Source organism: Wyeomyia smithii, chromosome 2, assembly GCF_029784165.1.
Source record: "Wyeomyia smithii strain HCP4-BCI-WySm-NY-G18 chromosome 2, ASM2978416v1, whole genome shotgun sequence".
Classification (NCBI taxonomy): domain Eukaryota; kingdom Metazoa; phylum Arthropoda; class Insecta; order Diptera; family Culicidae; genus Wyeomyia; species Wyeomyia smithii.
The window spans coordinates 67314242-67336204 of NC_073695.1; the positions used below are offsets into that span (position 1 = coordinate 67314242).

A 21963-nucleotide genomic window follows, 5' to 3' on the forward strand; every position below is an offset into this window, starting at 1 on the left:
GAGTGACGGTATTGTGAGAGTTTAATTAGAATGTTGAATTCGATATTAATGTTCATTAGACATAAGGGGGATTAGAATGGGACTTGCACTTGCGATGCGATGCGCTTGGGAAATGGGGTGCAACAGAAATAGGACAGGTTGCGACCGGTTTACCATCATCGTTCATCCATCATTGCTTGTGGGTATGGAGACTCAGAAAAGAAAACAAAAACGATGATGGGTTGTAATATTGTATGCAAATTTGATACCTAGTGCCAGCAGGATTTAACCCTCGCCCCTAACAGTTTGAGAACGTTTTCCCCCCATGGAAGGCGCTGAAAAAGAAATTAATCACCCGTCTGTTGTGTTGCTTATGTTTTTTTTTGTGCTGCACTGATGATTCAAACTTGTAAAACTGATTAGATACTAGTGAAATTGGAACTGTATAATCACTCTTTAAGTTACAGTTTTCAAATGGATGATTTGTTTTAACAGCATTACTTTTTATTTACTCTTGCAGATAATCTTCCAACGCCGAATGAAAGATGACATAGAGGACGGCAGGTTTTCGAGTAACAGTGTGTGTGAGTGGTAGTCAGGTTGACACTAATTAAGAGTGATCAAACCCGGGCCGGACTAAACAAGATTCAAAACTAGTTCACCGTTCAGCCGAGGGGCCTACACTGCCATGTCTACTGCTAGTATCTGGATCGCTCGGGGCTGCTAAAGCCGCACTCGTTTTCCTGCAGCGATTTTTTACAACCAATAACCATAAAAATAACGTGCCACCGCAGTAGCAGAGAAACCAATAAAATGTATCGTGTGTGATAGGAATTGTGCAGACGAAACAAAGAGATCGCAATCAATTTTTTAGTCGGATATAATTTACACACCATCGGCAGCAGGATGATGGTTCTGAGCAGCACCCCAGCAGCGACGCTGAACAGGCACCTGACCCGAATCGTAACCGTGCTGATAGTGTTAATTAGCTGCTCGTTAGATAGGACCGACAGTTGGACACCAGATGTCCTCACCAAGTCATATATTACCTACGGTGAGTAGCCTTTCCGCTGTGTTTGAACTTCAATAATCGTCCAATAAAATATTGCTCGGTCGTAAGTTTACTTCCCCAAGCGGTCGCGTGGCTTGACAGATACCGGCGGGGGCACTTGATCCAGTTTAACGACGATATTTGATATCTGTGTGTAATTTTTATTAGCACAATTCTGTCCAACAACGTGATCGTGATCGTCCGCCCGAGTGGCTTCCGGTTTTCGGCCCGCTGGTTGTTCCGACTTTGAAGGGTCACAGCACTTACCCCTTCACTGTGAGTTGTTTTACGGCTCGTTGAGCAGATCGTTTTGTTGCGAATTGGTTTACATGTTGGGAACTGTACGGCTTCTATCTGGTGGTACTCTGTTCTCTGATGCTTGCTGAAGTAATTTGATGCCATCGTCGTCTGCTGTTGCGACATCATACAGAACTTGCGTGTAGGCTGTCACCGTAGGTCTGCACTAAATTAACAAAATGTGCCTAAGAATAATTTGGAACTCGGGGTTGAAAATACAAGTAAACTCATTTGATCGCTGCTTTGTATATAGAAATAAAGGTTACTGTTTTTTCAATGCTAAAACAGATATCACAGTGCAACAAAAATTGACTTTTTTCTGCCTTGGCTTTCATATATAATTTTTTTGTGTTTGAACATATTTCAACTTAAGGGGCAACAATGGCGCCATTTTGAATTTTTGAGGAACCGGTGATTTTTGTATTTTTTTCGACGCCATTTTGTTTTGAGGCCAAATATTAAAATTCTAAGAGTTTGTCCACATATTAGCATCTTTTTACCCATCTTTTGAAAAAAAACAGATCTTAAATCGGACAAAAACTGAGCTCAAAACGGTGATTCTACGAAACCGGGTTTGGCATAGTTTTAGTATATTTTTCACAAAGCAAAATAATATCGATTATTTTTGAGCATTATTAGTAATTCGCTAATATCCTAAAGTGGTAGTCAAATTATATCTTATTTTGAGAAAAAAGTCTCAGAAATCGAATGGTAGGTGTCTGATCTACGTAAAATGTCAGCAGATAAACCTATTTTAGTATTGCAGGGGAATTGGGGCAAAATCGACATTTTGCTGACATTTTACGTTGATCAGACACCTACCATTCGATTTCTGAGACTTTTTTACTCAAAATAAGATATAATTTGACTACCATTTTAAGATATTAGCGAATTACCATTAATACTCAGAAATAATCGATATTATTTTGCTTTGTGAAATATACTAAAACTATGCCAAAATCGGTTTCGTAGAATTACCGTTTTGAGCTCAGTTTTTGTCCGATTTAAGATCTGTTTTTTTTTTTCAAAAGATGGGTAAAAGGATGCTAATATGTGGACAAACTCTTAGAATTTTGATATTTGGTCTCAAAACAAAATGGCGTCGAAAAGCCCCCAAAAATACCGGTTTCTCAAAAATTCAAAATGGCGCCATTGTTGCCCCTTAAGGTGAAATATGTTCAAACTCGTGGAAATTTACTTTCGCATCAAACTTCATCAAAAAATCATACATAGGAGCCAAGGCAAAAAAATTGTTGCACTGTGATTTATTTGCTCCTATTTATTTATTTTGACATGTTAATATAACTCTTAAAGCTATCAATATTTTTCAGATTGTCAGGAGTTTCCGAAAAATACATTTTGAATCTAATAAATTTTTAATAATTTTCAGATCTTTTGCTGTGACTCTCCGTTTAACTCTGGGTAGTAAAGACATTAGAAATGAAATTGATTTTGTTGTGGTCTTAGTCGTAAGTCCCGTTGCGCTTCGTACCAAAAGTCTACTCCGTTGTGACAGCTTGCAAATTTGTTTTCAAGAGTTTTAGACTGCCCGCAAAGAGAACAGTCTGGGTTGTCTCTCCTCTTTTGATGGAATAAAAGATCGTTGTTATTGTATTTTCCGTGGATTCGAGGAAAAAATGTAGATTTTTAGTCCGAGTTTAAGGATTTATGGTTTATGTTATTCCAAATTTTGCTCCAGTTTTTGTCAACTAGTATTGTTATGGTTTTTGTGCAAATAACATTTATTTGACAAGGCACAAGCGTATCGTTGTTGTTGAAGAAGCACCAAGAATTTCTCGTTATGCGTCTAAATCAGAACATAAAATGAAAATAAAATTTGTATCGGCCTAAATGGGCAAAAAATTCACAAGCGTTCGCCATTCCTCTATAAATTTGTATTTTTGGAAATTTATTCTTTCGATATTATGCCGGTCACGATTACTTAGTGAATATATTTTTATTTACATAAAATGGAATAAAAATAACTTGTAATTTATAATCGTTGCAAAAACATTCAATTCTTGTTGAGTAATCTAAGGTTTTTTTTTGGTAACCACATTTATGAGATACACTTTGCATTACCATTAGCAGCAGCATTTCCTTGATTGCACGCGAATAGAAGTCGTGTACCGCTGCAATAATAGACGGTGAGAAACCAGCGCACAGTGGTCCAAAAAGGCAAAGAATGGAACTAAATTTCATAGCGCCTTTCACCTTCATCCTAGCTTAATAGTGTCTTCGGAACAATTGTTTGTATGAATGACCCGCATAATCGCAAACTGTCGAAAGTTTTGAAAAGTTTACTATACAGTAGGTTTCCGCTTTTGGCATGTTCCGCTTTTGGCATGCTCCGTTTTTGGCACACTCCGATTTTAGCAACAAAAGGGTTCCGTTTTTGGCAACATTTTATAGAACATAGTGACAAATATTTTTAGCACCGAAACGGTTTGTTTGATCGGTATGACGTCTTCGGCAAAGTTGTAAATAATAATTTTGTCTTTCCGAAAAAATATACACTTCAAAATAAAATATTTTTTTTGTGAGAAACAGTTAAAATAATAATTAAAAATCAATTATCAAAAAAAGCTGATAGTTCAAAAATCTAATATTTTTTTAAAAACTATAAAAGATTACCTAAACAATAAAACCGGTTCGATCATGGAGAAATAAAGAAAAAAAAAGTTATTATTTTTTGAAAAAAAGTATATATTTTGTTCAATTTCTTTTTCGAGGGACATTTTTTTTTTTTGACGGACAATTTTGCCGAAGACATTATGTCAATCAAACAAACCATTTTGGCTGTAGAAACATTTTTAATTTCCCATACAGCACTCTATGAGGAATTGAAAACATTTTTACAGTCAGAACGGTTTGTTTGATTGGCGTAATGTCTTCGACAAAGTTGTAGATACTAAATTTGTCCTTCCATAAAAAATATACCATGTGAAAACAAAATCAAAAGTTAAAAAGAATATTAAAACTTTTGTTTTGATTTCTTTATGATCGGACCGGTTTCATTGTTTAAGTAATCTTTTGCAGTTTTTTCAAAAAAATATTAAATTTGAAAACTGAGCTTTTTTAGATAATTACCTTTTATTCTAATTAACTTTTATTCTGAATAATCGTTTTTTGAAGTATATATTTTTTTTGGAAAGAAAAAATCGTTATCTGCAGCTTTGCCGAAGACGTCATACCGATCAAACAAACCGTTTTGGCCTTGAAAATATTTGTTATCATCAATATCTTTCCAAAATACCATTTTTCAATAGCTTCTCAAAAATGAGTCATGTTCCAGGAAATTATCAAATTTATCAAAGAATTTTTGGTAGCTGTTATCAAATGGGTAAAAAATTTACTCAATAAAAAGTCGTGCAACTTTTTCAAAAATGGGTGAAATTATAGCGTACAGGACGGATTTTGTTAAAAACCTATTGAATCGTATAAATAAATAAATTTTCATAATAATTTTGAAGTCTCAAATTAAATATATTTATGTCAAAAAAGGTTTCCATTTTTAGCACGGTTCCAGTTTGGCAACTGAAATTTAAAATTTTGTTGCCAAAAACGGAAACTTACTGTACTAAATATAAAAAAAAATAACTTTTTTATGTTGAGAGATAGGGGAATGATTTATTCAGGAAAGTTGTAGGAAATTCAAAAATATGAAACTTTGTCGAACAAATGAAAATCCTATCTTCATTCCGTACAAAATAATAAAGTATATTATATGGAACTCACTTAAAATTTAGTTTTTTGTAGTTACCTTTTGTTAGTGGCCTGTTACAGGAAAATGTTGTTCGAAGAAATTGTTAAGGCATGCAAAACACACATTTTTCCCAAAGACCATACATCTTCAGGACTTTTCTTTGCAAAGTTATATCATATTGTAGCTAATTTTTTCGACAACTTCAAGAGTGTATAGGTTAAAAGGGGCAAGTGGAGCTATGATGTGAATACTATTTCTTGAAGTTGAGCTGAAGTACCATAAACTCTTGTAGGTTTCATTTGTCCCAATCCATACATATTAGAGTACGGCGAACATATGTTATAGTAGGTGTTCATATATTAAAAAATACTAACTTTTTTATGTTAAGAGATAGAGGAACGGTTTTTTCGGCAATTTTTTAGGGCGTGCAAAAATATGAAACTTTACTGAACAAATAAAATTTCTATCATCATTGGGTACAGATTTACAGAGTATTTTATACAAAAGTTACTTAAAAGTTAGTTTTTGTACTTAACTTTTGTTAGTTACATTTTACAAGAAAACGTTGTTCTAAAAAGCATTGGGGCATACAAAACACACATTTTTGTTGGAGACCACACATCTCCAAGACTTTTCCTTACAAAGTTGTATCAGACTTTAGCTTATTTTTTCGATAATTTTAAGAACTATTAAGCTAGGATGAAGATGAAAGGCGCTATGGAATTAAATTCCACATTTCGCCTTTTTGGACCACTGTGCAGCAGCGCTCTGCTTCACATACAGTGTCGAACATAAGTTAAGCAACTAGTAACAATATACATTTGAGCGACGCTCATTGCTTTCGGGTTCGGATAATGTTTTGCCTTTCTCCTAGAAAGGTAGAGCAATCACTGGAAAAACCGAAGGTATAAAAGTGGCTAATTAAAAGGTAGAAAAATGATTGAAATGGCCGAATGTCATATACAACTCAACTCAGTTCGAGTGCTATGTATAAAAGGGCTCAAAAGGGCCTAATGTCGTATACCACTCGACTCAGTTCGACGAGCTGAGCATTTTCTGCATGTGTGTGTATATGTGTGGGTAACGCTCTCCCAATCTCGCTCGATTTTCTCAGAGATGGCTGAATCGATTTCAATGAAATCAATTCCAAATGAAAGGTCTAGTTGCCCATTAGGACTCTATTGAATTTTATTGTAATCTGATTTCTAGTTTAGAGGTTATGTATCAAAACGTAAAAATCACGAAACATCAATATCTCAGAAACTACACAACCGATTTGAACAAAATTGGTTTCAAATAAACAGGCTACCTAAAAACCCTCAACTTTTGAATTTTATGAAGATAGAACATATGGTTCAGAAGTTACAGAAAGAAACGTGTTCTGGAGACTGTTTAATCTCACTCATGTTTCTCAGAGATGGCTGGACCGATTTTCATAAAATCAGTGTCATAAGGAAAGTCTTGTTGTCCCATAAGACCCTATTGATTTTTTGCGAACGGATTATTACTTTTCCTGTTATGTTTAAAAATGTGAAATCCAGCTATGAAAAGAAACAGATTCCGGAGACTACATAAACTCACTCACTTTTCTCAGAGATGGTTGAACCGATTTCCACAAAATTAGTGTCAAATGAAAGGTCTAGCTGCCTCATAACACCCTATTGAATTTTGCTGTAATCGGACTGTAACTTCGTCTGTAATGTATCGAAATGTGAAAATCGCGAAACTTCATTATCATAGAAATTACACAACAGATTTAAACAATATTGATATCGAATGAACGGGACAGTTAAGGGTTAACTGATGAATTACGATTGAACACGTGGTTTCAAAGTTTGGCTCCCCCATACGTTCCATTTTCATTTCATTGTAATCAAACTTAAGCAACCGTTATGATTCAATTTGTAAAACAACAAAGGTCTATTATCTCAAGTATTGCACGACTTATTTGAACATAACTAGTGTCATACAAACGAGTCATCTCTCAAACTTACAAATAACAAACTTCATAAAAATTTGATATACTGTTCAAAAGTTTTGAAAAGAAAAGAAATTCAAAGACTATTCAACACTAAAGCTGCTTTGAACAATATATATGGCCTCAACATGATTTAAATGTGGTATCGTACTATTTGAACGTTCCCGGTATCGCTCGTGATTAAATTGTTCGAAATTAAGAGTCATTTCTTATATTTCGCTATTTCTGAAGCACCAACATTACGTCAAATTTCATATTTTATACTTTAATTACAACATCAATATTTTAGAACCCAAAGAGTGAATATACCTTTTTGGATTTAAGCATTCATGTAAATCTATTTTTACAAATAATAAGTTTGAATGAGAAAGGCTGAGTCTGACCGCTAGGTGGATTAATTTAGGTTTTTTTTTCATTTACATCATTTCACAGAGGTTGCAGTTATTTATTTTAAAAAAACAATATGTAAGCACAGAAGAAGTTGTAATACGATGATTTTTAAAGCGACCAAAGACAAGAACTAAAAGATAACAATTATTTACGGACCATTCGTGGACTAGCTTTTCTCGGACTACCGGCACGGGCAGCCGTTGCAAACGTTTCTTTTTCTTTATATCACTTCAGTAGGCGGGATACCATTGACTTGTGAATACCAAAAAGTTCACTTACTTCTTTGTGGGTACGTCCTTGTTGATTGAGTTCAACTATTTTTGGTCTATTTTAAGCCGTTAGTGTACAAATCAAGTTACATATTTTTATAGATCACTTTGCTCAATACTTCAGCAAATAATAAAAACTCCTAAATTCAACACTATTTGCCAATTCATCAAGTTTGAAAGTTCGGAACTGTAAAACAGTAGTAATTGTCCACGTAATAACCTATATCGACCACTCTGTTTACCAAATTTGCCAGTTGCTTAGATTATGTCGCACGAGCTTAAGCACTTTTATTAATATTTTTGAACAGTGCTGCCAACATACTTTTCACAACGTGATTGTTGTTAGAGTAACATATGGATTGAATAAATACTTGCAAATATGATTCTACTACAAGCAGTTGCTTAACTTATGTCCGACACTGTATGCTATACGGTACTACTTCTACCAGCATGTTTTCTTTCAAGATATTAGTTTTTATTATACCTACTCTAACAGCAGGTCTAAAAATTGTTCAAGAAAAATAATTGGTTCATTGTTCGCGTAAATTTGTCATTGAAACTTTTTATCATTTTTAATCGTTTAGCAATGAAATAATAGTGATAACTAGTGTTTTATCTATCCAAAAACATACTGGTTATTGTTATCCATCATGTAATTGTGCTGTTACTATCGTCTGAAATCTGACGGAGCATTTGCCAGTTTCATTTCCAATTTTACAGAATGCATCCCAATTTAGTTCCTTTCTCTGTAATTCTTATAAGAGTGTTCGAAGCGCTTCTGCTGATATCTTTGGCCCCTTCCTCGCTCTCTACTGTGTTGTCTTCGGTTTGGTGTTGCTTGGGTGTTACTCGGGTGTTGCTCGGGTGTTGGTGCTGATCCACTCTGATTTGGCTCGATGGGTGTGGAGTTTTCGCGGGAGGAGTGATGCGATGTACGTGAATGACTTCTCATTCTCGGTCTATCAAGGCCAGTGCGGTCTTGTGCAGCAATAGTTGCTCGATTTTCCGCACAACTGTATCCAAAGTGTTTGATGTTATTGCAGTGACGGCAATTTTTGATTTGGTTATTGTAAGTAACGTGAGTGTCGTATCCTTTGATACCAATGTACATTGGAATTGGCTGCTTCAAACGAAGGCGCATATTACGAACTCCACTTGGTATATCGCCGAAATACTCCGAATGACATCTTTCTTGCTTAATCGCAATAACTTCCCCGTAGTCTGCGAAAAACTCTTTTATCCACGTGTCTGGCATGCGTGGTGAAAGGTTGTGTAGTTTTACATCTATACCTTCGTCATCTATTTGCAACCTGATGCGGTGATCAATACCGTCGTGGGAGAGCAACAGCTTGTTGTCATACCGTTCTACAATAGCATCTGCTTCTGCTTGCGTCTTCACTTCCACAAAGACCTTGCCTTCTATACGGTCAATCTGAATTGTTGGAACTTCTTGCGGTGTGAGCTTCAACTGCTCTGCGATAAAATTGTAAACGGTTTCATCCTTCAATTCTCGAATACCGCGGACATCGTTAAAGAAGGTATGTTTCCTCAGCGAGTCCATATTTCGGTAGAGGGCTTGCTGATACACACAAGCTTTAAACCCCTTTCAGTAGCGAATTGCGATTTGATAAAAAGATAAATGAAAGTTTGATGACTTGTCCGATGGATTATCGATAACTACTACCTGCTTATAGGCTGTCACCGTAGGCCTGCATCGAATTGAAAAAATGTGCCTAAGAATAATTGGAACTCTGGGTTGAAAAAACAGTTAAACTCATTTGAAGGTTGCTTGAGTAAACAAATAAAAGTTACTATTAGGACAGCACCAAATGTTATAAAGTCGTACGTCGTAAATTAAGAACTTCATTGCGACAAGAATGTAGCTAAGTCAAAAAGAGGGCCGTCACCCATTCCCTCCAATAAAAACTTTAATGCACCTGCGCTCTTCATTCACTAATCAATAGTGTCATAAGTTGCTTGGATTATTTGTTTGCACAAGAAAACCTCCCTAGATAAGATTACAGTATCGATTACCTCTACCGAAACTGATAAGTGAAGTTTGCAAAACGTCGCATCCACTTGTGCAAGGAATACATTATCGTACAAGGTGAAAGATTAGGAGTCTTTCTTGGAACCGACGACCACCCGTCAGGTCTTACACCAGGCCCGTCACGACGCAGGCATTGTGCAATATTTGTCTTCCGTGGCAATAAATTCTGCATACAAACTGCCTTTCTGGCACAGTTTGGGTCCCAAGCTGTTGCTGCTTGTTGTGGCAAGAAGACAGATAACGCCGCACACCACACGATAATGACGACCATTTGAATATTCAAATGGTTCTGACGAGAGACTGCTGTCCTTCCTCGGATCTACTATACAATCTCTCCGATTGTGTTTTCACGCAAAATCCTCAATCTGCGCGTGTTTACTGCAGGTGTGACGGCGAAGTTTATAGGGGAATGCATTTGAATTTTTACACACGAACACGATTTGTTCGTGTTCATTGTTAATTGAAATCGTTTTTAATGATGTTTGAAAACTGTTAAAAAGATCATTAAAATAGCAATGAAAAAAGATGAACTAACTCTATTCACTCAAAATAGAACAAGGTTCAAGGGAAACCTGTCTCTCCTACGATATAAAAACCAAGATTTGCATGTTTTCACACTTGACAAGCAAACCGACATTTTTATTTACCAACCGAACAAGTTTCGCACAAACGTCGTACAAAGTGATTATAGTGTACGTTGCTAGTTTGAACAAAGTAGGCAAACTTTCTTGTAAATAAACGGTAATAAACATGTTGATTTGTAGAGCGGCGTGATAAAAATAACGAGGCGGTTAGAACTTGTGACTTGGCGTGCTAGGAATAAATAAATTTCAATGTTTGTTCATTATCAGTTACTGCATATAACGAGTTTAGATTACTATACCAGTCTTTTGGAGACTGAATATTATTTCTCTAACTTCAAACCTTGCTTTGAGCGTGAAAAATTGATGGAATATCCTATTTGCCAATCAAAAAGAAAACCAATCAAATTTAGGTAACCAAAGAAGCCCCCACATCGCATTCAAAAAGCTTTTATGCGGCCGAACACCCAATTATCATTGTCCGGCTCGGACAAACAGTGCAATCGCCGTGGCTGTCACTCAAGTTTTGCCGACCTTTGCAGTACTCAGTAAAATAAAGCACAGAAGAAGAAAAAACTGGTGCTAACAATAGGCTAAAATCAACACTTATGTTCAATCGAATGCCGCCAACCGGTGAATGAATTTTCCGCTATGAGCATCTTCTTTGTGTCATTCGCGCATTGCGTTCACTCAGTTCAGCAAGCATCGTCCCCCCTGGCGGCCGGTGTCGAATGTTTTCCACTTGATCGCATCAAATGATTGCTGCTGCTGCTTTCGCAATGACCTCATCACTGCCGCTGAGTTGGCTGTGATTGTTTTGCTTAATTCACCAGCAGCAGGCCCCGCAAGCGTTTATGAGGGCTGGACCAAATTGACCTTAGGATCGAGGGGTTTACATCGTTGGCTAACTCCGGTCTCTAGAGAAAATGCACTCTCGTGATACCCACCGCGTTACCGCGGGCATGTCGAGTGACGATTTGGGTGTTTTGACAGATCGAGTGATTCCGGTGAGTGGTTGCACCATGTTGTGGCCTAGTGCTTCTCAATGCAGAATCAGTGACCATCATGGATTCTTGTATTCCAAACAAACTGGATGTGATGCTGTTCAATGATGAAGAAAAAAACCTCTTCGCAGAAGTTATTCGAATGACATTAACAGGAGTTGAGTAGTCGTAAAAAATCACCATAGATAATCGCTATAATTGCTTTGACTAATCATTTCTTAGTAAAGTCGATGACAAGCAATAAAGTAGCTTTTTTGTGCGTGAAACACCAACCGTGCAACCAAACAAACAAATAACTTCGCGACGCTTGACAGGGAAGTGATCTTTGGCGGATCGACCGGAATGTGTCTTCCGTGTGTTAATGTATGTGCATGAAAAGATGGTAAGATATGGTGCCACTAGTTGATTTAAGCTGCTAGCCTAAAATACGTGCAGTTTTCATGTGATACGATCAAGAATGGAGCAACTCCTGGAAACAAATATACACCATTGGACGGCATTCAAGTTCAAAATATGTTTATCTTAGATCATCCGTACGAACAAGAACCAAAATTTCAATTAAGTTTCAAACTCGTTTCGATTGTCGCAGTCTCTAAATCCATCACACGATATAAATAATCCCATTCCGGTGTGCTATGCCTTCATATGAGATAAATGACGTCTGTTTCGTTTAATGGATTCCTCACAGCAATCGGTGGTGTGTTTTCGAGAAGATTAATGACGCGAATCGGTATATTAATCTCGGCTGAAATTGATTTGGTTCTCATGAAACTATAACAATCGAAAAAAAATAAGCAAGAGTGAAACATGCAAGGACAAAATGTCGGAAATGTGATCATTCGTCAGATAGCGTTGTCAGTACTTTGCTGAAGCAAAAAGTTTAGGCAGGATTTATTGCAATAGAATTATAAAGTAACTGCTTTAAAACTATTAGAGACTTAAAACAATTCGTAACGTGTGTTGTTACATTGGTATTTCCAAGGTATTGTTCATTGTTTTTCATAACTTTTTCCCATTTTTCTGGCAAAGAATTCGTCGAAGGAATTCTTCGTCAAATTCGATGAATGAATCAATCCAATTTTTGGAATTTTCGAAATAGTTGAAGAGTTATTTCGACAACCCATACACCATGGACTGTGGTTCGAGAAGCAGATGGAGTCTGGCGATTATGATGGGTGGGGTAGAGCTTTCTATCTAAGCGCTTCTGAATAAGTTTTCATAACTTTTGAATCATCAGAATGACTTTGTCTCGTTCCTCATATTGCGAATGTTTTTCTTTCAATGCCCGTTGGATCAGTCTAAATGTCGTTCGACGTCTATTGACTTCAACCCATGTTAGACGTATCTTGCTTTTGTACCATTCCCCTGGCTTCGAGGCTTATTTCAAGCTCCTATAAGTGCTCTTAAAGGGTTTAGAACTACTCTAGAAGTGTTTAACACGCGTCTTCATCGAGCAATGTAATAAATTCTTCTTTTTCGATTTTTTTGAGATGTCCGGAAAGTTCTTTGTCTTTCAAATCAAAATTTTTAATAAAATAGTACTGCATGAGCAAAAATTCTTCAAAATTGTCAAAACAAAAAATTGCGTTATCCTCAAGCCCTTTCAAGTTTTCAGGCCACTTGACCATCTTTTTCAGAAAATGGATGCTTTAACTTTCATCCACATATGCGTATTTTCTTTTGACGTGGGACTGCGTCTTACCTCACTATATCGAGGTAAATTCTTCGGGAACTAAAATCAAGGTCGGAATGAAATATTTCAAACGGTAATACTTGTATAACCACATGATGGAGATAGGGTCTTCCAACATCCCTGTCAAGGCTAGTACGATTTTGTTCCGTACCCGACCTCATCCGCCATCTGAATCGACCGAGTTAGGATGCTCTAACGGAAACAGGGCTGGACGAAAGTATTTTATCTCCTTAGATTTTTGGGAGCTCACTCACCGTTATTCTTGACGCTATTCAAAAAAAAAAATCCTACTCTCTTGGATCCTGCTATACTTGAATCCACACGACATTGCTCTTTTATTTGGGTAAGTACAACCAACGAGAACTGCACAGGGAGTGTTCTGTACGACGCATTCTGTCTCCATGGTTTGACGCAGACAAATACAGTCGAGAATTCCTGACCTAGTACTTGCGAACGAGCCGACAATCCAAATCTGTTCTGTGATAATGGCCGACGAAGCTATGGTGAATATTGACCGGAATCATTCTGCTCGGGCCGTGACGTGACTGAGGAAATGCCAATTGCCCTTGAAATAGCGTCAGAACGTCGTGGTTTCGACATTATTGACGCAGAGATACGAACAATAAATCTCACTTCAACGATCACCGATGAAACCTGCTTGGGATAACCGACATCTTCGTGAATTAAAGCGTCATTGATGAGTTGCTCAGCGAAACTTTAAAAGTAGGAGGTTGTATTCAAGAAGAAAATCCATATCTATCAACCTGTTTAAGAAAGCTGCGAAACTAAACTGAAATTATAATTTTCAATTAAGTAACTATCGCAAAAATATGCTAACTATTATACCGAAGCATCATCGTGGGGAAGTAGGCCGAAGCCCTCAACCGCTAATTCGAAACCGCGCTACTGCTGAGATGTGACCAACCGGTAAATGATTTGTTTAAGCCGAAAGCAAATTCCGAAAGCCAGCTGATACCGGTGCAACCCGCTGCTACTACTGCCGCAGTCCACTATACTAAGGCTAAACTGCCGCTCATGGCAAGTCCGTCCCAATTGCATTTTTATCAATTTTGATTTTATTGGTGGAATCATCATATTTTCATCGGTACTTTCGAAAAAACACATAATTTTAAATACTTTGTCCTGAGAATCTATTTAAAAAATTGCAAGTCAGTTTGTCCCATAGCAAAAATGATCGCAAGTCGGTCCCATAGAAAAAATCATTGCAAGTGAGTCCCACAGCCAATTATAATTATTAAATATATGATGGATATGATGGTGATTTTTGATGAATGGTTCGATTGAATTTTACTGTACTTATACTAAGCATTTAAAACGGAAGAATATAATAAAAGATGCGCTCTTTATTAGCGAAAATTGATTTTTAGAAACTTTTGGAACCGCTATTTGTTCTGCCAATACTTTGTACTAATAAATTAAAAGAAAACAAAGCTACTCACATGTGTGTGTGTACCTGAGGATAGGACGAAAATTCAAACTTTAATGCTTGGCAGTTGTTTGGTACTATTTGTTTTCATTAATTCAAGAGTTAAAACTATAAAAATATATCAATGATCAGTTTTTACTCGAAAATTATTCTAAAACTACTTCTTCTCGTCGTTTGCGTTTGAAATGATGGCGTTCAGTAGCGCCTGTTTACAATCGTGACCGTTCTTGTCTCGCTGATACTACATTGTTTTCTTCGAGGAGAAGTTTCCACCAGTTGCTACTTTCAGCTATTTTTTTTTTCACGGCGCAGTTATAACCACATTGTGAAATGCTTCTCGCTACAAAATCATTCAATCATTCTGTGGAAGCACGAGAGAAGGCCATTTGTAGATCGAATAGCGACGGATTTGTTCCAAACGCAAGCCTAGCACTGGAATCGATTTGCAGTAGTTTGTTTTTCATCACCGGTCGCAAGTGGCTATGTGACTGATTTGCCATCATTCTGGCTAGGTATCGTAAAAGTAATCGCATATGGGTCCCAGCTTATGATTTTCAACGTAATTGAATCAAGATTTGATGTTCATGCACGCTTTTCGACGCAAAAGTATTTGTTTGCTCTTGTAGTAACAAATTCTGTTGACTGTTTTTATTAAAAAAGCGTACGAGTGCAAAAATTTTCCTAAAACGTAACGATTTTTAATTACTGTTTTCTCATCAGCACAAAAACGCAAATGGGACGGACTTGCCCTGAGCGGCAGTAAATAAGTATACTATTTTGTCGACTTTCTTCAGGAAGGGCAGGAAGCGACCAATCAGAGGACGTTATTTTTCGTTTCAACAAAAGATTAGCTAAACATTGATAGCTGTTTGATCATAAAAAATGAAGAACAGAAAGTTAAATTTTTCTAGAAAAGAAGAAAAAAAAGTCAGAATGTTTGGTTTTGATTGGTATAACGTTGTAGACAGTAATTCTGTCCTTCCGAAAAAATAAACATACAATGTGAGACAAAAAGTTTTTTTTAGAGAAGAACACAAATATAATTATAAATTAAATATTTCAATAAACTAACTTTGTATCTTCCAAATGCTCAAAAAAAACAAGGCTTTTTTCATGTTTTTTTTTAAAGGACATTTGAGATGTAAGGTATATAAATAATATATCACTGGATTAAGCAACTCTTGAAGAATAGAAAAAAAATCATTGCTATTTTTTTACGAAATGGCGGCTGTACAACGATTGACGTGAACCGCTTTTTTTAAGTTCTGTCGCGGCGAGCAGTAGAAGTCGTGCCCAACGCCACCTATAACCAAAACAAACTTTTTTTCATAATCTACATAAGTGTCTCTAGTGAAGTACACATGATTTTATTTTTAGAATTTTTCTTAGCAAAATGGCAACGGATTGAAGAAAAAAAAATCGACTTTAATTGTTTATAACTTTTGTTGTTGTTAATCAATCGCTAAAATCGTGCGTACTTCACTAGATAATCTAATGAAGAAACTACAGTTAAATTTCAAGTCAATCGGATGTAAACTTTTTAAGTTCTACTGATCGCCGATTTTGAGAACATGGTTTTGAGAAAAACGCGTTTAAAGTTTTAAAATGCTATAAATCTTAAGAATCGCAATAATAAAGCCCCTTAATAATTTTTGACGTGGGACCTTGTCTTTGTTTACTATACTGGGATGCATTCTGTAAAATTGGAAATGGAACTGGCAAATGTTGCGTCAGATTTCAAACATTAATAACAGCATAACCACATGATGGATAACAATAACCAATATGTTGTTGGATAGATAAAATGTAGAACAATTTTGTCATATGCTAGTTATCAATCTAATTTCATTGCTAAGCGGTAAAATTGATAAAAAGTTTCAATGACAAATTTACGCGAATGATGAACCAATTACATGCGAGCATTCCTAGCACAGACGACGTAAATGGACACCATCCGCTCCCAGTGATATTCTCTGTATCAATATCGATATAAAAATTGACAGAGTCTTCCCGTCCCAATAGGTCAATTTATTTTTGCTTCCATGAGCTTAGACTAATATGATGTCTCGAAAGTAAAAGTTTTTCGAAAAGTTTGAAACAATCCCCATTCTTGAACAATTTCTAAACCCGCTTTCAGAACCTAATAAAAACTGATGTCTTGAAAGAAAACATACGGTAAAAGCAACAGTACCAGTGGAGTAAAGAACTGCAGATCTCTCGTCGCCTATGATTGCAGCGGTACTCTTCTATTCGTACATTTCAGCGGTAAACTTCTATTCGTACTGTAGCGGTACTATTCGTATTAAAGTGGTACACTTTTGTTCGTACATTTCTATTCGTGTGCAATCGTGGAAAAACTGCAATGCTGCTGTTGATGGTGATTGAAAGTTTATCTCATAAATATGATTACCATAAACTATTCAACAAGAATTGTAAATTTTGTAACGAATATTTAATTAATTTTATCTTCGATATTCACTTAATAATCGTGACCGGATAGTATCGAAAGAGTAAATTCCACATATACACATTTATAGAAGAGTAAGAGCCTGCGAATGCAAGTGAATTTTTGGTTTATTTACTAAGATTCATCAGAAACTCTTTTTATATTTTAAAATTGTTATATGATATATTATTATTCAAAGCTTTACCATAATAAACAGATATATATTAGCTGTCTTCGTAATACAGCGAATGTTGTTGTAGGCAAATAAAAAAAATTGTCAAGCAAAAAACAAAAATGGAATTGTTGATTGCTACGATTTTTTGCTGGAACTTGTTATAATTTTGTTTGACATATCTTCTTATGTTTGCCAATTAATGAACCTTTGTAAGGGCCTCCATATTATTTTGAAAGCGAGATCCATGTTATAAATTTGATTTAATCAGAGTTAAATAAGACAAAACCATCCATTATGATAACGTCAGTATTATTGGATTTGAGGATATAGAGTTAATTCTGATTTTGACGCATTACGAGAAATTCTTGGTGCTTCCTAAACAAGAGTGATATGCTTGTGCCTTGTCAAATACATGTTGTTTGCACAAAAAAATACTACAGGCATAATATCGCCAAATATAAACGATATTATTTCGAGTGTTGAAAAAAAAATTGATTTCCAGGGGAAGCTGAAAATAAAAATACGCACAGACATTGAGCAAACCCCTTGATTCTGTCTGCAGACTCTGTATATTTTGTAACAAAAAAATCACAGGAGGGTTGTGTGCAAAGCCACGACCGCAAAGTTGAAGTAGAATACTTTTACAAGACAACCCGGCTGCTTGCATGTCAGTCATTTTGCAATCGGATTTGTTTCGTGCCGCTTGTTATGCACAGTATCAACCAATCGTAATAAACATCACACTGCTGTGCAATTGCAACAGCATCAAACCTCAGTTGCAGTTTATTAATAACCATTCATTATGCTCTTCCAAATACATTTAGTAGCCTTGAAAAAGGCCGATTGCTGCAATTACAATTTTCATTCAATTTTTGCATAGATGCTTCATGGTCAGATATACCCGCTGCAACTGCTACGCTATTCGTAGCCAAGCCATAGTTGTGGCCGCTATACGCTGCCATTGGTATCCGCTGTCCCTGCATCAGCTGGCCCAGCTGCTATCGATGCTGAGATTCGCTGCAACTAGTGCACTATTCATTGCTACGCCACAGTTGTGGCCGCTATCCGCTATCGCTGGTATCCACTGCAATGCTACTGCTGCTGCTAAAGGATGACTGCTGTTGTCGCTGTCTAGAACTATTATGAGCGGATTCGGCTGAAACAGGCTCTTATATAGGCCAAATAGCATATTTTCAATTGCAAGGTATATGATTCTGTCGACCGTGCTTGGGAAGCAATCATATAACGACCAATCAGAGGTCGAATTTTTCGTTTGACAAGGCTTGACTATTTTCAATAGTACAATAGTTTGAAGTATAAAATTACAATAATCTTCATTTGGGAAGAATCTTAGAAGATTTTCCAATCTATTGCTGCAAGAACGAAGGAAATCCATCGAATACTAACCGATTTATTAGCATTTGAAATTGGACATATTTTTCACTCTTTTTGGTTTTAGATTTTCATTTCACATCCCTATGTAGCCGAACTTCCTGAGAGAAGTATTCTACTTCAAAATCTCCTAATTACAGTGTTTAGTCCCACGTCACCATTTCATACAACCCTAGGGCTGTATACCTTGTTGTATTTTACCTTCAGTCAGCTATCACTGCGCCGTAAAGTTGTCATTCCTGGGATTTATTATCCTCTTCTTCCTTTTTGTTATCTGATGTAAGGCTGCGCCTAGTCTCTTTCGCGATATCAGAAATGCGATGCTCAGCGACTTTTACGCGGTTGGCGTCCCGATCTCACGCAAAACTCAAACTTGTCAGTCACATTTAAGCACTTTTGAATATAACTCACAGTTAAAACGTATAGAAAAACTCAAAAAAAGAACGTACACAACGAGAATGACTGATCGAATAAACAAATGGAAATTGTGAGTAAACACGTGCTGTAGAGACGCTATAACGGTCGAAACTTGATGCAGCGACCTTTATACTTCAAATTTGAATCACTATAACGATCATGGGTAAATTCTGTTAATTTGCAAAGCCTCAAAACAAAAAGGAAAACGAGCTGATTTAAACGAATTTTGAGTATAGATCAGTATTTGGGCGATGTAGATTTTGATTCTAGGATAGTTTTAGCATGATTTAAGCCACTAAAAAAATGACAAGAAAAAAAAATTTTTTTTTGGTAGATATTACCCCTTAAGTAAACTGTTTTTGGTTAGCTTATAATCTATTCTAATAATAGTTCTAGCTTTCGTAGAGATTCAGAGAAAGGAGTTTTTTTAAATGTTCAAATTATAATTATATTTTTGTGATTAAAAAAAAATAACGAAAACTGCAAACTGTTAGCTAAACGATGATGATCATGGGAAAATAAGAAACAAAAAAGTTAAAATTTAAAAAAAAATAAACCAGAACGGTACGGTACGATGACAAAGAGAAGGTTCAGAGGTAAACAAGGTCTCCGACAAGAACGATTGTTACTCCTCCTTACTCCCCCTAACAATCGTATGAACGTAGCCGGCGCCGTTATTGATCTATACATTATTGATGATTGTTTAGTCAGTAGATCATCTTCAGTTTGTTTACAAAACGCGGCGGCACTGATGAAGGATCGTAATGTCCGTTAAATATTAAAACAGAAAAGCATGTTTTGAAGAACTTACTGCTAAAAAATAATGAAATTTAAATCTGGATAAAAAATTGGTATTAGTTAATGCGTCACTTGTGAAAACGTAAACGTTTGTTTGTAAAATTTGGAAAATTCGTAGTCGGCCATGTGGTGGATTCTACACACTATAACTTCAAATGGTGGGAACTCAAAATAAATCGCCCTAAACTTAAATTTCTTCAAAAGTCTGAACCAAATAAGTTGCGTGGTTCGTGCAAAAAAATCGCACATATTTTTTGCTTGTTTTAAACTTTTCCCAGAAATTTTCATGTTTCCAAATGCGTGTACACAATGTGCGTACAAACCTGACGTTAATTGAAGAGACAACGAAAATTAACAATATATCATTTGCATAAAGCTGCGTTAACTCCGTAATTTGCCTTAAACACATAGATACTGAATTTGCGCTAAATTTTTTCAAGCTCAGAACTAAATTCCAAACCAACATCGTGTTTGAAACTCTTAAAATTCAAAGCTTTTCGGTTTGTCTCGCACTGCATACTTTTTTTTCAATTTTGCAATACAAATTTTTCTTCGGCGGTCATTCAATCTTGAACCGCCGTCGGCCGAATTCACTCAACCGCAGAGCATTTCGCCTCATCGTGCCCCGAAGGTAAAATGCACTCGTCGTGAAGCTTGTGTTTGAGTTACTAGTGAAAGAAGGTTACACTTGGCTCCTTCTTACTCTCGGTGCGGCCCAAGAAAACTGCCTTGTTTGAAGTTTCACGCCTAGAGTGTTTATTTTTCGCACCTGTTTTTCGCAAATTAATGCGACGACCCGAGGCGCTGCATTACCGTGCGCGCCTTCTCAAGCTCAGGAAAAGGCCGTTGCTCGATTGTGTAGTCCGTCCGTCGAAGCGAAAAAAAAACAAATCAACACTTCAACCATGTTCAAGCATCGATATACCGAACAAATACCGCTGCTCCGGAATGGGTATGTTTATCTAAGGTGTGAACTCGGTTCAATTGGTTCATCCATTCAAGGTTTGCAGTATGTCCTCGCGCAGCGTCCGCTAACTATACATCATCTTGTCACCAGCTAATAAAACGAACAAAATATTTGCCATAGTTTCGAACAAAGTTCTCGTTCCGAACAATTATATTTGAATTTTATCGAGATGATCTACACCATCTGCGCCCGCCAGCGGCATAAATCATTCTGAAAAGTTCATTCGGTCGCCCCTTCCTGTTGATTATTCGCACCAGCATATCGCTGCGATCCGATCTGACGGTAGGATGAGTTTCATAAATTATGCTTTATCGATGTGAACGCGGATGCTGTCGCTGTGTACCGCTAAGAGTCACATAAACACTTGACCCCCGTTTGTTTCTTCTTCCTCTTAAGCTTCGTTTGTTTATTGAATAAATTTGAATCCGAAATCTGGAATGTGTTTTGCTTTTCGATCGATGATAAGTTTTTTTTTCGTTTTGTCATGTCCATTTCAGATAACACGATACCGGCCTTTTTCGGTAACAGCACTGATTACTTTAAGCTGCTCCATCAGGATGACAGTTCGATACTGATCGGAGCGCGAAATGCCTTGTACAATATCAGCCTCGATAGGCTGATTGAGAACGCGAACCAGCGAGTCACGTGGAGCTCTTCGGACGCTCACCGTGAGCTGTGTACACTCAAGGGCAAGCAGGACCAGGACTGCCAGAACTACATTCGAGTGTACGCCCGGGTTGGGGCGAACAGAATCATGCTGTGTGGAACCAACTCGTACAAACCGCTCTGCCGGTATTACAATGTACTACCCAGCGATGGGGCCATAATCTACGATAGCAACGAAATGGAAGCATTGGGGCGGTGTCCGTACAATCCACTCCATAACAGCACATATGTTTATACTGGTAAGTTTATGGGCAATTGAAAGATATTTAAGCTAACTAACGAATTTTTAAACCTTGCAGACGGTCACCTCTACTCAGCTACGGTGGCTGATTTCTCCGGTGCCGATCCGTTGATCTACCGGGAACCACAGCGGACGGAACAGTATGACAGCAAGCAGCTTAATCAGCCGGCCTTCGTGAGTGCCGTGGAGCACAACGGATATGTGCTGTTCTTCTTCCGAGAAGTTGCCGTCGAGTACATGAATTGTGGCAAAGCAATCTACTCACGCGTTAGCCGGGTTTGCAAAAATGACAAGGGTGGACCGCACCCGCTAAACGACCGGTGGACGTCGTTCCTTAAAGCACGCCTGAACTGTTCCATCCCCGGCGATTATCCGTTTTACTTCGATGAAATTCGTAAGTTGCTCCTTCCGGTGCC

At 37.0% G+C, this 21963-nt stretch overlaps 1 protein-coding gene across 6 annotated transcripts in view; it reads left to right on the top strand.

Annotated features, from left to right (window-relative positions):
- LOC129721769 (semaphorin-1A) overlaps window positions 1-21963 on the top strand; it is a 202125-nt gene that overhangs the window by 174063 nt on the left and 6099 nt on the right. For all 6 annotated transcript variants that reach the window (XR_008727488.1, XM_055674698.1, XM_055674696.1 and 3 more), the window contains 3 exons: window positions 500-1033; window positions 21138-21545; window positions 21606-21941. Coding sequence is in view for 5 of the 6 variants with exons in the window: in XM_055674698.1 (XP_055530673.1) it covers window positions 886-1033; window positions 21138-21545; window positions 21606-21941 (892 nt within the window). In the remaining variant the exon portion in view is untranslated. The remainder of the gene's footprint in view (window positions 1-499; window positions 1034-21137; window positions 21546-21605; window positions 21942-21963) is intronic.